Below are 17,500 nucleotides of genomic sequence, written 5' to 3' on the forward strand. Positions count from 1 at the left end.
TCCTCCTCTCTTCTTCTGCAACACTTTCTTCTTCCGTCTTTCTTTGTGTGTGCTGCCGTCATCGGCCCATGAAGATTACAAGACAGAAGGGTTGTCATGTTCTCCCCTATGAGCAGAACCACACTATTTGCCTAGCTGGACCTCATTTGTTTTTGCAGCCAACTCCGCCCTGGGTTTGGGGGGGGGGGGGGGGATGTGGAAGCAGGGCTTCAACACCTCCACAGGAAAATAAACAACAACCTTCAGTCCCCGTTTTGAAGGTTTTTTAAAGAAAACGGGGGATATTCTTTGCAACTTTTACTCAACGTTGTGTACATTTATAAATTGGTTTTGTTAACTGGATGGAACCGGTTGGACTTGAATTGTTTTGCATGTGTTATTCTTTAAAGAAACACACACAATGAAAGAGCGACAAGAGGAAACTAATGGGTGGTGATTACAGGTTGTGATGTGCCAGTAACAAGTTGTATAGAAATAGATGACAATTAATTTGTCCAGAGTCCTTAGCCTGAATAGGGATGTGATTGACAAGAAGCCTGAGCAGCTTCCTCTTACTTAATGCCCTGCTTTCTGGAATAAAGGTCTTTTGACAAGCCCCAGCCCGGAAATTATACCTCGCAAAAGAAACCTCAAGGAAAAGGGACATTGCAAATAATTGTGGCCATTTTCTCAGATTCAGATTGAAATAGCACCATGGCATTTTAATTGAGGCTTGAGAGAGAAACGTTCATTTAAATATTAATGTCAGGAGAACCTATAACTAGTAATATTCTGTGGAATGAAAGAAGAAATCAAAAGTTTTCTTGTTATTTCTTTATCATTTTTGTTCAGATCGCTCTGTAATCATGGAGAGCAAATGCATAATGAGAGAAAGGAAGAATGGTTCAATTCACTTCAAATTTTGTTTAGATCAACTCATCGAGGTGTTTGTTTCAACGATGAGAAGGCCTGGTGTTCAATTTGCACAACTGGAGCCCCCAGGCATGTGTTTAAGCCCTCCTTGGAACAGCAACACAAAGCCGGAGAATAGGGCTCTACTGGAGGACAGGAGGGTGGTCTTAAGACCCCTGGAAGCACAGAGTTCCTTTGCAAACAAGTAGATAGCATTCTGTGTGTGTCTGTGTGTGTGTGTGTGTGTGTGTGTGTGTGTGTGTGTGTGTGTGTGCGTGTGCGTGCGTGTGCGTGCGTGTGCGTGTGTGTGTGTGCGTGTGCACGTGTTCAACCTCAGAGAACAGATCGTAGCCATTGAGCCATTGTCCTGATTGCTCTCGTTACTTAATTATACATTTTGACCAACCGCACTCCTAACAAAGAATCGCAATGCTGCTATGGACCCAGAACACCCCCCCCCCCCCCCCCCCCCCCCCCCGCCCCCCCCCCCCCCAACCCCTCTCCACCCACCCAGCACATGCACACACGCACACACACACACACACACACTGACACACAAGCCCCACCTCCCAAACACTCCACCACATTGTGAAGCAACCCTGAAAGGGAGTTAAACAAAATAGAGAGGGTCCACTTAAACATGTTGCCACAAAGACTTCATTGACTGATTGGAAGCATTCCCCCCCCTGAACGGGAACCCTAACCCCCTTGTCACTCTGGGGGTCCCTTCCCTCCCTGCACTCTCTTCCCTCCACATGGCTCCTGCTGTGAGGGCCAATGCAGCTCCGCCCACAGCACAGTTTCATCCATCTCACCTTGCTCTGTGTTGTCCAGACGTGCTAGCCAATACAGTGTGAGCCACAGGTCCAAAATAATAACAGGGGTCAGAGTAGTCTAGAAGTCAATTTGTTGGGCCGGTCGAAAGATTGTGGGTTGAAAGCCATCTCCCTGCAGTCTACCTGTAGGCATCTTTTAGCAAGAAGCCTGACTGCGTTGCTGCTGGTTCTTAGAGGAAAAAAATGGAACCGAGGTGTTTTTATTGTAGGTTGCTTTGGATAAAATAGTCTGTCACACTATACATAAAGGGTACATTAATTAACCATTTAGTAACATTAGTTAATGCCGAAATAAGCATTATCATAATTATAGAGCATAGGAGGCCAGGGTTAGTGGGTTAGTGTTGGGGTTAGGGCAATGTCTTAGTTGACATGAATACCATTTGAAAATATTAACATATTAATTTAGTTAATGGTTATGCTGCATTTACTTATGTTAATTAATGACTAATGAAATTACCTACTACTGTTAAGTGTGACCAAACAAGCAACTAAATGACCAAATAGTAAATCATGATGTATAAGCCAAGTAAAAGATAATACTGCATCATCTGTTTCAGAGCTTGAAACCAGAGAAAAAATGTATTTAAGAACGTAAACATTCCACAAAATCCTTATTTGTCCTCGCTCAATAGAGGAATGAATCTTTCTTTCAGGTCTCTTGTCCAACCTGTTTTACTTCAGAACGAAAGCCTTATTCGCCATTCATTCGGTTCAGCAGTACCTGCAAAGAAAAATTATTAGTTTGTCATGAGACACATTTTAAATACCTGACTGAATAGCCCGCGCAGAGTGTCCTTGGGCCGCAATTGTCTGCTCCGGCGGTTCTCTGAGAAGGGCTGACTGACAAGCGACGGCTGAAAGGAAAAGTGATTGAGCGGCCTCTTAATGGCGCACCGTTGGAATTATTTGTTTTTCAGTCTTTTTTCCGAGTCACAGCTTTGAATTTACGAAAGGAAAAACCACAGAATAGAATTATTGTGGTGCTGCCACGGCACTTTGAAACTCGGGAGAAAAAAAAAAAACTCTTTCAGTCTATCAGAATCCACCCCACACCCCCACCCCCACCACCGCCACCACCAACACCGCCTCTTTTGTTATTATTACTGAAAGCTGTCAGAGAAGGTGAAGTTTTGCGCAAAAATAACATGTGCTCTGTGAGATGCTATGGGAGGGGTCGATAGGGGGGTGGAAACGGGGGGGGGGTGGGGGGGGGGGGGATGAGCAGGGGCACATGAATGATTCCTCATATCCCCTCCCTGTCTCTCTGTTTTGTCTTGCAGTGTGACAGCGAGAGTGACGTCGATGACAAGGTAAGACGCCCCTTCTGTTCTGTTTATTTGCCTGCGAAACACATGAATCGGCGCTCGCAAATAACCAACCCGGGCGCTCGTCAAAAAGGTGGAAGCTGGGCACGGGGGGTCGACGCTAGCGAGGAACGATGAGACGCGATGAGACAAACGACACGGCCCTGTCACTGTTCATCATTTGCAGTTCACAACGTTAATGACACTGACAAGAAAGAGGCAGTCTACAAAGTATTTTATTTTGAAACAATATCGCTCTTAAGATGTTTTTTTTTCTTTCGAGCCTGTGGATATATATAGTTAAAATGTAAGTGTGGTGATTTAATCTATATTTACCGCATAATGGTTTAATTTGGAATTTCAAAGTACATTCCTGAATACAAATGCGCTGTTTATGGGTGTCATTATATAACGGAAAGCTATCAGTCTAGGCTACTTTTTCCACGTGAAATTCAATTACTTCATAATAGCTGTGGTGCCATCCGTCGTTATCCATCAGACCGCTTGACAGATGTAGCCTATCGGTCGTACCAATTTGATTACCGTGTTTCCGTGTTTATCGCGAGTCTCAAAGGTGGTTGGCTGACGACAGCCACCCGATTACCAGATGCAGCGCCTATGGGAAGCCTCACGCAGTCTAATTCCCCCCAACAATTTACCAATTACGTCCTGTAAATGAATGAGATAGCATGGCTAATCTCCTGTAAGCTTAGCTCCCAGTTCTGTGGAAATGTCTCCAGCGCTCCCCATAAATAATACATTGATAGCAGCACCCCAATTTGCATTAACTGGAGCCTGGCAAGTCAATAGGCTTTTATCTCTTCATTGAGGCGGAAGAGGAGGCTGACTGGTGGTTGACATGACTTGCAGGGCTGTCACTCTCCATACCGCTGAATGACATCACAGCGGGGAGGGGGTGGGGAGTGAGAGGGGGGGAGAGGAAGGAACAAACAAAGGAACGATGGAGAAATGGAACGAAGGATCACACAAAGGAAGAAAGGATGGAAGGATGCTTGGAAGGAAGGAATGGTGGAAGGAAAGTTGGATGGAGGGAGGCAGGGATGGATGTGGTGAGGAATGAATCACAGACAGAAGTAATAAGGTAGTCCATTCCCTGAAGCGCAACTAAACTCATGTGTCAGCGTATGAATGGGTGAATGTGATGAAATAATTGAAAACGATTTGCGAGGCCCCTGGTCTGAAAAGCGCAATATAAAAATAGTCCTTTAACTGTTTACGTTATCAACCCTGGGTCTGTTCCAGTTCTTGCTGGTTGTTTTTCTTGTTGATCGCTTGTTATGAGATTGTTCTGGTCCAAAGGTAAGTACAGAGAGCACTTCCCCTCAACAAGGCCACTGTTGATGTTGATGGACCTGTGTCTTCAATCAAAGCCATATTAGGTAGGACATCTCTGACGACTTGACAAATGTAATCCTTCCAAGATGACCTATGGAAAGAATAACAACCTCTCATCGTCATGTATGCGATACAATATATTCGCTGTTCTGCTTTCTGGTCGTAGCCACGAAAAGGTCATTCCCTTCCTGTATTTGACAGGAATGCAAGAGGTATGACATGCATGGGGGAACTAAGGGTGTTTTCATTCCTTCCTTAGCACCTTGAGTACGTATCACCATAATGATGGTGACCACAATGAGAGAAAAACCTGTCACAGCTGAAAGAACTTTTAAATTTTCCTTTCCGAATGGACAAACAGTGTCATTTGTAATTGCCTCCTCTCTGCGCTGTTAATTTGCAGCTAGAATTTTCTCTGAAAACAGGTGCCCGCTCCTTCTGTCTCCAACCAAACAAAGGCTGCTTCTATGTGATATCACCAGTTACCTGCAGCTACACTGACAGGGACCTAGGGATGAACTCGGTTCAAATGTTCTCCTCAACCATGGGCCCTCAGGGTGCAATCATCCACAGGGAAATTAGATTTGAATGTCCCGGGCAGGACAGTACATGGACCATGTCAAGGTCAGAGGAAAGGGTAATCCTCAAGAATAAACTATAGATAGATGTGCAAATAGATGGATAGCATCTTCAGTTGATGTGATACAAACTCTTTGTATCCGTTGAATCAAGTATTAGTGTTTCTCTGCGAAGTCCTGGTTTATGTGGCGTTTGTGTTAGATTCATTATTTTTGATTTGTAAAGAAAGCCCCCTGTCTGGTATGACCTCACCATCATAAAATACGCTAGCTTCTCTAATGACTGCCCCTTGAAGAAACCTTGTGGGTAGAACGCATCCTTCCAGACATTCATCTTCTTCTGTCTCAGAGTTACGTCTTAGCTGAAGCAAGCGTCGGCCTTGCTTCTGAGAAGCCAGTGCTAAATTAGAAGTGCATGAAGAGAGACTCACAACATGCTGGGGAAATTGCCTCCACAACAGGGGGACTCTGTGCACTCAAAGGTTTGTTTCAGGCCTCGTGGTGGAATATGAACATCATTAATTTAAATGCCATCCAAACATGTCATTTATTTGTTGCGGGGACTATCTGTTGATGAACTACATCCCCCGCCACCACCACCACCAACCCGCCCTCCAAACATGTGTTGGCCATTAGCTCACAGAAGCATCTGTTCTTGTGCAATACTGATATCTGAATTAGCGTGATGTCACAAGGACAATATTAGATATAATTGGGAACCAAATGTGTTGCCAAAACATGTCAGACTAATGAGATTCTTATGTCTCATGGGACTATGTTTGACGTACTACACAAACTGCATTGGATTATGTATTTCTTTCGCGACAATTAATGAAATTACAAGCAGCGGTGGATTGATCTTCATAAGAACCGCATGCGTACGTCCACCATAAACACAGTCTTGTTTTCGACCACGACCACCACCAACCGTCTCCCTCCAGCCACAAACCCCAGGACCTTCTGACACCGTCTGCCTGAGGCACTTCATGGCAAGATGGTCATTTTCTTTTACTGGAGAGGAAAATAGAGAGCAAAAGTGTGTCTGTGTCTCCATTTGCTCAAGTGTAATACCATCTCCATTACCCCACCTCACTCTGCAGCTCCTCCAGTTTCACTCCTACTGTGTTTTGCAAATAACACCGTTGCTGTCTGGGTCCTAGATTGTTAGCGTCTTCGGCTAATGTACCTCTCCTTGTGTGTGTGTGTGGGTGGGTGGATTGGTGGGTGGATTGGTGGGTGGATGGGTGGGTGCTTGGGTGTGTGTGTGTGTGTGTGTGTGTGTGTGTGTGTGTGTGTGTGTGCGTGTGCGCGTGCGTGTGCGTCTGTGTGCGTGCGTGCGTGGGTTGGGGGCCGAGTTATCACTGAAACTCTTCTGGTCAGGTGGGCAGCCATGCACTGAGGCTTCCATGGCTCCAGCAGTCCAGGGACTGGCTAATCCTGATTGGTCCCCAGCTTTTTTTCTCGGGGGCTACTCAGGGCCGAATATTCACAAAATTCACAGACGTTCCTCATAAACACATTCTACAAATTCTCTTGAAATAGTACAACACAACAATTCTATTCATTCTTACGTTTTCTCTTATTCAAACATTCTTAGCTTATCATTTGATTCTTAAGAGTCCTTTCTGATCAGGGTCTAAAAAAATGCCCTTTTTATTATGCCTGTGGTTTACACTCATCCACCAGGACAGCGCACGGTCCGTTTGATTGACACTTTGATTCCCCCCCCCCCCCCCCGCCCCTTATCTCATTGCGGTGTGCCAAGTGAATTCCGTATTTCGACGCGCCGCGGCGTCTCTCCCCCGGTTTATCGGCAATAACTCGTCAGCTAGTGCTACGCTGCTGTCGTCCCAGGTGATGTATCAACCCAGGGAGAGGGGGTTGGGGGCGGTAGAGAGGGGGGGGTGATGGTTGGGGGCTAGCGAGGCATCTCTGGCGAGGGGGGGGGGGGGGGGGATTCTCCCATCCCCCAATGTCACTGTACACCTGCAGCCAAAGGATATGATCTCATGTAAATCATAGTTATGTGGTCGCTATTTTTAAAAAAGTTCTTCCCAGGCATGGCATAGACAAGCCCTGTGGGAACTCTAGCCTTAACCCTGGCAGGGGGGGAAGCCGTGTTCTGCCAGCGGAGCTAGTCAGGACCTAAGGTTTATTATCACTGACTTCCCATCATTTGGTTGATCCCTCCCGGTGGTTTTATCTCTCCCTTTCTGGCTTGCTCACTCAACGCTGTCTTGAGTACCGTACTCGTTTCTCGGGTTGTATTCTCTGGATTTTGTGACGGCTCTAGATATCGTACTGACCCCACCACAACGTGCACATATTGGGCTCAGATCCCCAGCTGTTCAGAAGGCCATTAGTTGCTGCTCAATGCATTCTGACATCCAGTACAGTGTCCATCTCCACACTACGCTATATCCCTGCCTCAACAGTCCCCGATTGGTCTCCTGGAGTGCTGGTATCCGGGAGAGCAGCCCCCCCCCCCCTACCAGGCTACTCTCACACCTCATAACAGGTTTCTCCTTTATGGAAGAAGGGAGGAGGCCGAGAACAGGGACGGCTTAATGTTTTAAGACAAGTGATCATCCGTCCTCATCTCCTTAATGACATCATATGAGGGGCACCTGCAGCAAGGGCTGAGGCAGCACAACGCATTGCCTCACACACACACACACACACACACACACACACACACACACACACACACACACACACACACACACACACACACACACACACACACACACACACACACACACACACACACACACACACACACCTACCCTCGCCGCCAGCAGTACAAAGTGGTTCGGGAAGAAAAGGAGACCGGAGTTGACTGGTTACATTCTGTTCCCCACAGGCACTGGGAGATTCAAACTGACAAGACCAACACACACCTTATTATGGAGATTGTTGTTGTTTTTTTTCGCCGCACCATGGTTCTTTCCCTCCCTACAGCTCTCTCCAGCACTGCTCCGCCATTATTCAGCTGTTGTTGTCGCTATCAACGCAGTGTTTTCTTGTGTAGCACATATTAACATTTGGCTACATATTTGCTGTTGTGTTTATTGACCACTTTTGGGCCAAAAACAATATCAACAATTGAATCAATTGTGTTGTTTTACATTTCTGTTGAAAGCTTTGTGTGTGTGTGTGTGTGTGTGTGTGTGTGTGTGTGTGTGTGTGTGTGTGTGTGTGTGTGTGTGTGTGTGTGTGTGTGTGTGTGTGTGTGTGTGTGTGTGTGTGTGTGTGTGTGTGTCTGCGTGAATATCTGTGTTTGTGTGTGTGTGTGTGTGTGTGTGTGTGTGTGTGTGTGTGTGTGTGTGTGTGTGTGTGTGTGTGTGTGTGTGTGTGTGTGTGTGTGTGTGTGTGTGTGTGTGTGTGTGTGTGTGTGTGTGTAGGGCGGATTGCGAGGGCTGTGTGTGTTGGTATCTGCTCTCCTTGGTTTTCATTAAAGCGTATCTGGAAGCACTTACCTAACTTGAATTTATATTGAACCCTTTGTAACATTCTCTCATCTAGGGATGGCTCGTCATCATGTGCTTGCGGTTGTTCTCTTCTTCCCCTGGTTGTTAAGGGGTACATCTGTTGCACATTTAGTGTGTAAGTATGCGGTGATCTAGGAGCACATTAAGATATGTCACTGAATTGAAAAAAGTGGTTCTTAATCTTTTTGCAGTATGACACATACGGCTACAGATTGCACCCGTGTGTGTGTACGAGTGTTTGAATACACGTATAATTGGGTGTGTTTCTGTACATTCCCTTTTTGCGTTTGTGTGCGAGCGTCTGTCCTTGTGCGAATGGTTGTGTGTGTGTGTGCGCGTGTTAATACTTAACAAGAAGTCAACATGGTGTTGTTCAAGGTGTTGGGTAGGGTACAGAGGCAAGCTTTAGTGCGGGGTGTTTTTGAACGAGAGCCGTGACGACAGCAGCGCTAGCAGCCTCTCCAGGCTGGCCGGATGACATCAGCAAACATGGCTAGCCTGTCGCTAGCTATGCGTGTCATGCCGGGGCATTACCGACATAGCAGACGTCACCGCTGTGGCATTCGGTAGCCGGCTCCTGATCATCGCATCGACGTTCATCAGGGACGAAAAATATAATGATTTGTGGCCAACAAACCAACGAAAGGCTCATCTCGGGGCTAGTGGAGGTCCGGTGACCTCCGCGGTACTAGACTGTAATCTTTCCACTTCACTCGCGGAGCCCTTTTAGCTCCGACAGGAATTGTTGGGCTTGGCATAGAATTATTATTTTCTTTGTTTTGGTTTGAAATCGCAGCTCCCCCTCGGCTCCTCTTTCACTTCCTTTAACACAGCAACACTCCGGAGGAATAAAAACTATTCGGACACGCCTGACAGCATGTGATCAGAGTTATAGTGGAAATTATCGCCGCTCGGACCCGTGCCAGGACTCTGTATTTGTTTCTCGACAGGCCTCTCTGACCCTATGTTTTTTTAGATGTTGCATCCTTCAAACGCGTCTTTCCCCACCTGTGAGCCAGCCGCCTGGAGGTAATAGCCAGAGAATGGTCTGTAAAGGGCCCGGCGATACGGACTGTTTGACGATTTTCTGCTTGAGGTCTGGTCAGTTGTGTTGACACGGCGGGGCGAGATGACGGCAGTGCCTGGCTTCATCCCCCCCCATGCTGGTCACCCACCATGACACTCCATGTTATTATCAACACAAGGGGGCTGTCACAGTAATACCACATCGTTGAATGGCACAGTTTTGGTTTTATACTATCTGTATACTGAATTGTTTGTGCAAGTTTCTGCCAAGCCGACAGGCGAAAGAGGTACAGAGTTAGGTTTTCTCTGATTCTTTGTACGATCTAACGTTCTTGATGTTTCGTAGCAAATCAAATTATTTGGAGATTAGTTTAGACCCATGGCTTAATATAACCGATTTTTCGATTGTACGGATAATAGATTGTAGCATGACCTTGACGTATTGATTTTGATCGCATGAATTAAAGGGAGATCTTAGCCTTTAATACACAAAATGCCTTAACCAGGTAATGTGTAACATTTTCTTCATGTTATAAGTTCCTTGAAGCGCAACTATGGTGGAACACATTCATCAAGGGTGGAGTCAATGAGTTTTTGTTTAAAAAACGGCCATGCAGCCAACTCACTGACTATCAAAAGGCCTGTATTTGAATAACAATCCAAGTACTATATACATTTTTCCACATGAGTAATAAACCTAAAATGGGCTCCACATTGAGCACAGATGTTATCTGCAGAGCAAGGGACCAAATAAAAGACACACAAGTATTTTCTGTGTACATATATGTACGATTTGAGTGTTTTGGATCGGGCATAAACATAATACCTAAGTGGATTTTTATTCAATAAACATGGTTGGACAGTAATTACTTACACATTTCTCTTGGCTGAAAATGCACTGCAGGCGTGTGTATGTGTGTGTGTAAGTATGTGCGAGTCAGTGCGTGTGTTTTGGTGCCTGGAACTGACGCACTAGCTCTCATGTCTAGCAGCCTTGGCATGTCTCCACTGGCCTCCCTAATGCAACAGGACTTGCTTTTCCTCCGCAAAATGGCGTACGCAATCAGAGACAAATATAGAATTCCCTGCTGTTATTAAGAAGCCGGTGCCATTGTGGATAATGTTTCCCCAAAGAACCGTCCTTCTTTCTCGATGCCCAGGAATACATCAGTAAAAAAGAAAGGAGCTCAGAAATGAAAGCGACTAAAACACTTACAGACAGAGAGGTCAGTTGGAGCAATTTTATTTCTCTTGAGAAATTTGACGTAATGTTAGTAAGGAAAAATTCTAGGTATGGCATATGTCTTGTGTTTCATTTTTTTTCTGGTTCTGCCCATTCTTTTTCCTCCGGGGGGCTCGATTGTGAAAAGCCCTGTCTTGGCAGCTGGGGGCTGGGTCATCTGGTTGGCTCATAATGGCAGTGATGGACAGTGAGAGACAGAATGGCAGTCGAGAGCTCTCTCCCACTTGTGGGGGTAAAAATACCCCTGTCTTCCTCCAGCGACTCACTTGAGCATTTCTGCTCCAATCCAAACACACTGATGCCCATTGGACGGCCAGCCAGAGCCAGACCTCAAGCTCCAAGGACCCTCGCACTGGGGTAGCTTTCTTTGGGTGATGGAGTGTGTATGTGTGCCGGCTTGCATACGTGTGTGTGTGTGTGTGTGTGTGTGTGTGTGTGTGTGTGTGTGTGTGTGTGTGTGTGTGTGTGTGTGTGTGTGTGTGTGTGTGTGTGTGTGTGTGTGTGTGTGTGTGTGTGTGTGTGTGTGTGCTTGGCAGTGTCTGTCTATGTGTGTGAATGTGAGTGTGTGTGAACATCTGTCTGTATGCGGCATGCATGTGTGTGTGCATGTGCATGTCTGTGTGTGTGTGTGCTTGGCAGTGTCTGTCTATGTGTGTGAATGTGAGTGTGTGTGAACATCTGTCTGTATGCGGCATGCATGTGTGTGTGCATGTGCATGTCTGTGTGTGTGTGTGTGTGTGTGTGTGTGTGTGTGTGTGTGTGTGTGTGTGTGTGTGTGTGTGTGTGTGTGTGTGTGTGTGTGTGTGTGTGTGTGTGTGTGTGTGTGTGTGTGTGGGGCGCGAGCTCAAGCACGTGCATGTATGTACGTGTGTGTGGAGCGAGAGCGGAGGAACCCAGGAGAGCATACAGAGACCTGGACCAAAACACACAGAGGCCAGCTGCCTTCAATTACTGCAGAAAGCCCAGCCAGGGCAGCCCCACATGGCCCAAACCAGCCGCTTTGATCTGCAGCCACCAGGGAGAGGGTACAGTGGCCTGGAGGAATACAGGCCCAAACATTACTGTATCAAAGGGGGCTCCGCAAAAACCTTACTGGGGGATTTCAAGGCTTAAGGGTTGCTGAGCAGGAGAAGAAGAAGAAGAAGAAGAAGAGGAAGGTACTAGCAGTGCCCTGCCACTCATGTTATTGGGCAGTTATTTTCGTGTTTTTTTACGCCTTAGAGTGGGCTTTAAATGGGTTCACACACCTCCGACCCCTCCCTTCCAAGTTAACTGTTAAACTCCTCGCTGGGTCTTTCTTTTACGAGGGGGCATTTGGTGCTTGCCGGCATGTTCCTAATCACCGAGGACTCATTTGTGTAATGGCGGTTGACCCCGCCGATGCTTCCGACTTTAACGAACACCAGAAGCGGGGGGCACTGCGCTCGCTCCCCCCCCCCCTAAGTGCTGCACAGCCGACGGCGAGCAGGGGACGGCATTAAGACTATTCAGCTCGCCCCCGGTGCTGCAAAGTGCCGCAGACGAAGCAAGTAGGGGGCATCCATTAAGTGGGTTTGACTTCATTAGTGCCGGCCCACGGTGATGCCACAGGGCAGGAGGGAGTTGGAGGGGGAGGGGAGGGGGAGTGTGGTGTGGCATTGATTGGCATGAAACCGCAGGGGCGCTGAAGAGAGCTAACACATGGCACTGACAGGCAGAATATGGCCCGGGATGTGACACCGGGACAGCTGCCAAACAACAGCAACGTGCGTCACCGGCTTTAGGGGAGCTCAGTGAACACCCGGTGGCCGCATTAACGCCATGGACGCCAGGCCACCGCTGCAGCCAGGAGGCTTTGTGCACTGGTTTGGCCTGGGTGGAAAATCATGGCACGTTGTTTGTGTGTGTGTGTGTGTGTGTGTGTGTGTGTGTGTGTGTGTGTGTGTGTGTGTGTGTGTGTGTGTGTGTGTGTGTGTGTGTGTGTGTGTGTGTGTGTGTGTGTGTGTGTGTGTGCACAGTCAACGCACGGCAGCTCTGGCCTGACTTTGAGACACATTGGTTGGTATGGCAGTGGTGCTCCAGTGGGCTAAATTAAAGTGGCTTTTTAGCAAAGGCTGCTATATTGTATGTATCAGAGGCAGGTGCTTAGTTTGATAGGTTTGGGTCATTGTGTCAACGTTTTTTAAATCAGACAAATTATACTTTTAAAAGAATGAATGTATGATGAATAAGGTTGAATAAATCACTGCGATGACTTACATGTTTTAAAATAAACGTGGATTTAACAAGCTAATATTGCGCCAAGTACTTACCATCCACTGTAAAAGGAGGAACAGGCCCTGCTCAACAGCTCATCAAAAATCTATTTCAAACCAAACTGTTTGACATCTCACACACTCACACACACACACACACACACACACACACACACACACACACACACACATTCCCACACACACACACACACACACACACACACACACACACACACACACACAAACCACTCACAGTAGCTCTGTAACTTCTGTAGTTGACCTGCACCCTAGAGGGGGGGACGGAGGGGGGGGGGGGGGGGGGGGGGATAAACAACAGAGCACCGCCGAGATAACTAAATAACGCGTGGTGAAGGATAAGGAGGCTAGGACGAAGGTCCTGTTAGGACCTGGGCTCGCCCCGGGGTGGCAAGTGTTCTGTCTGACAGCATGGAGCTTTTTGATCAGAGGGGCTTTGGTCTGAAGATGGCTGCCCACATCTGCACAGGGTGAACGAGCTGTAAACTGCCAAGAAGCATTTTAATGACAGTTGGATTATAAAATGAAAGTGGGTTCCAGATGGCAGGCAGTGCAGCAGGCAGTGATTCAGGGAGGGTGGGGGGGGCAAGGGGGGGGGGGGGGGGCGTGCTGAGAGGAGAGGGGGTGGTGGTTGGGTAAAAATAGGAGCTTTTTTAACTGCTTTTTTATTGATTGAATATGGGTCGAAAGATTGCACGGGGCTTATTAGGCGTCCCGCTGGGACGTTCCTCAGATGGCCGCAACGCTTCACCGTGGCCTCCTGTCCAATCGGACTGCATGCATTTTTTTGCAGTGCTTTTAAATCTGTAAGATCCCTGCTAGTTAAATCCACCCTGGGTCCCCCTAATACCCCCAACCCCACACACACACACACACACACAGGCTTATACCCCATCTCAGTCCATCCCCCCCCCGGCCCCTCCTTTGCATGGCAGCTCTCCTTTGTGGTCCCAGCATGCTGCTTCTCTCTCTCTCTCTCTCTCTCTCTCTCTCTCTCTCTCTCTCTCTCTCTCTCTCTCTCTCTCTCTCTCTCTCTCTCTCTCTCTCTCTCTCTCTCTCTCTCTCTCTCTCTCTCTCTCTCTCTCTCTCTCTCTCTCTCTCTCTCTCCGCACAACTGGATGAAAGCCACGGCACATGGTAAACCAGTGCCGGTCGATGTGATTGGCGGGTAAGGGGGATCAGGGGTGTCTGGGGGTAAGGGGGAGGGGGGGGGGGGGGGGGTTCCCGCGACGCAAGGTCATTAGCACTGAGCTAGAGTCGGTCTTTAGCCCCGTGCTGGGACCAACTCCTGCGTGGGTTCATTAGCTCTATGTCTGATGTAAATTGAGACTGGTCTGTTAATAGGAGACACTGGGGTTGTGTTCTTTTCCGCCCAGGGCCCATGGGGTAAGACAGGGGTAGAAGTAGCCATCTGGGCTTTGACACTTAGCAACTGGCTGGGGCCGGTGGACCTCGGAGCCAGGCGGAGGGGGAGGCCCTGTTGTGTGTGAGTCCGCCGCTGAGTTAATGCCCGGATTGACCGAGCAGCGATCTGCAGGGGCCGGTGTTTTGGCAGAGGTGCTTCCAGGGGCCCCGTGAGGAGGTGTGGAGCCGGCTTCTAAAAGCCCCTTCCAGGAGCTGCCACCTTAGCCGCCCAAGCCGGAAGAAAGGTTCCCCGACCCCGCCCGCCGGTTCCTCCCAGTCACCCTAATCACTGTGTTTCTCATCTATTTATTCATAGAAGCAACTTTTGAATGGATGAACACTCTGTATGTACTACCCTACTGGGTTTCCTGTGGTCATACATTATTGGGCGCGTTGAATTATGCACCTTATTCAAACGCTCCAGCTCAAATTGAATTTGCCCGAGATTGTGAATAGGCTTCTTTCAAAAAGCAGGAGAGACTCAAGGTCTTAGTAGAAGGAAGCTGTGTATGTCCAGGGTTGGGCACATTCGGATCCTTTCAGTCCAGCAACGGCGTGAGCAAGGCTCTGCCTGTTCACTTTACATTCACAGCAATTTGGACTCATGCACGTGTTGTTGTCTGAAAACCCTGAGGAAACGTCGCCCTTGAGGCTTGTTTATACCGTTCGATACGGTCACGAACGGGAACGCGTTTACTGAAAGTATACGGTTACCGGCAAAAAACGTCGCGAAAATTGTGGGGGCGGTGTGGTGACATTTCAAGCGAGAGACGACCATGGCATACGAAGAAGGTACTTAAGAAAATGAGGTTCATTGTCAATTTTTCTCATTGGTAATATCAGTGAAATAAATTATCCGTCCGCATGATGCGATGTATTTGACGGCCTCACAGATCGGCGCGTCCTCCAACACTGCCTCTGCCTCTTTCTTAAGGCTCGTTTATGCTCCGTTTTCGTAAAAAAACATGAGATACATTTCAATTGTTGCAATCCGTCACTGCCCACATAATTCCGTGCGTGGTTGACAGTGTTGTCATGGATACAGCGTTGGCATGGATACAGAGGGACGCGCCTCTAGCCAACAAGGGATGCGGCGGGGGAGATGTCGTGTTAAGGTATACCTTAAGATGGCCGCCCCAGTTTTTCTATCCTCTGAACAAGCTGCCTGCGTTTATATATTCCATAACCGCCTCTCCATGAGCGAACAAGCAGGCTCGGCCCCCAACCCCCCCCCCCCCCCCCCCCTACACCGCTAACTGCAACATCAGAAACAATTACCGTCGACATCACATGAAATTACTACTGTCGGTTTGCTTGTTTGCCTAGTTATGTGTCTTGAAAACTGCCATCTCCCACCCAGGGAAGGTCCCTTCCATCTGCTCCCTTCCCACCACACACCCATATGAGCCTGCATGCACACATACCTTCAAGCCCTCACAGGCGAGCACGCACACACACACACACGCACACGCACACACACACACGTAACCACGCATAACCAGCAGCCCTCCCCCCAGCTCACGAAGAGAAAGGACAGCCAGCCGACAGCTTAATGGACTAATTTGTAATTGCATGTGAGAAAAAGCCAAGTTGTTGGACTCGCTGTAATTTGACAGAGGGGAGAGGCAGCTCCGAGCCAGACCACAAATCCTCAAGCACAAATCCCCTACAACTCCCCCTACATTCTCCCATTCATGCTCTTCCCCTCTCTCTCTGTCTCTCGTGCTCGTTCTCCCTCTATATTTCCCTCTCTCGCCATCTTTCCACTCCTCAAATCCTCTCTTCTATCCATGGAGAATAGACGGAAGGTGATGGGAGAGATGCTTTTAACATGTTATGTATTTTAAAGCTCCTGGCTCTGTCGTACCCCTCCTCTGTGAAAAACCTTCACAGAGGTCCCACAGGACAGTGTAGGGGAAATATCTGTGATGCGTTTGGATGCGTTTGAAGTGCAGGACAGATGGGGGGGACCCCAGGGGACGGTAAAATATGAATCGAGGCTCGTAATAAGAGAGACATTTCCAACCCCCCTCCCCCCTCCATAAGTTATTTATCAGCAGCTCCGTAGTGCTGGAGAAAGAATTGAGAGTGCTCCTTTAAAGTGAGCTTCTTGATGACTTACATGGGGACTGTTTCAGGAAGAGCCGTTGTACTACAGGCCTTGAGTTGGTGTTTGTGTGTCAGTGTGTGTGTGTGTGCGTGTCTGTGTGTGTGTGTGTGTGTGTGTTTGTGTGTCTCCACACACACACACTAGGGGCCGAGGCTGGGGGGAGGACAGTAACACGCAGGGCGTGTCTTCCACAGTGTAGAACAAGAAGTAGTGGGCTGATACATGGGGGGGGGGGGGGGGGGGGGGGCTGGCGTTTGTCTCTAGGTTCAACGCAGGCCAACCAGGGATACAGCTGTTCCCATAGGAAGGTTCTGGAGAAGAGAGGCTGCACACACACACACACAGAACACACTGAAGGGAAATACATAACGTTAAGTATGATAAAAAATAGACGACACAGTAAAAATACTTGGGAAGATAGTGGTCGCTTTTTGGTTTAGCATGGTTGAGCAGTATATGAGGTGTGGCAGCTCAGCTCTGTGTTGCAGGTTTATTGGATTAATTATATTTTAAATATGCACACAGTAATAAGGAACAACATTTTCACTCATAAACAGTTGCTTGAGCGCATGTGGCACCAACTCCGCGACATTAACCTAAAATCATTTAATCATTTAATTTAGCTGTCTAGACATAATCAGTTTACACACATACATCCACACGCACACACACTCAGACACACACACCCACACAAACACACACACACACACGCACACACACACACGCACACACACACACACACACACACACACACACACACACACACACACACACATGTACACACATACATGAGACACATTAAGCAGCATATGTGGGGTCATGTGAGTTCATGCTAGCTAACAACCGTGCCATGCGAAGAACCGGTGTGAGGCAGATCAGCTAGCTAGCTAGCTCCTGTTCATGTGACACATTAGGGGGGTTAACCGCAGCCCTCTGAAGTGATCAGCAGGGCTAATAAAGATCAGCCAACGACACTGCCACTTGCTAA

The 17,500-nt window shown here is 47.9% G+C and overlaps 1 protein-coding gene across 1 annotated transcript in view; it reads left to right on the forward strand.

The window, feature by feature from the left end:
* fbrsl1 (fibrosin-like 1) overlaps positions 1-17,500 on the forward strand; it is a 263,194-nt gene that overhangs the window by 166,337 nt on the left and 79,357 nt on the right. The window contains exon 5 of the mRNA XM_056592471.1: positions 3,011-3,040. Within this exon, the coding sequence (XP_056448446.1) occupies positions 3,011-3,040 (30 nt within the window). The remainder of the gene's footprint in view (positions 1-3,010; positions 3,041-17,500) is intronic.

This window comes from Gadus chalcogrammus, chromosome 6 (genome assembly GCF_026213295.1).
Source record: "Gadus chalcogrammus isolate NIFS_2021 chromosome 6, NIFS_Gcha_1.0, whole genome shotgun sequence".
NCBI classification, from domain to species: domain Eukaryota; kingdom Metazoa; phylum Chordata; class Actinopteri; order Gadiformes; family Gadidae; genus Gadus; species Gadus chalcogrammus.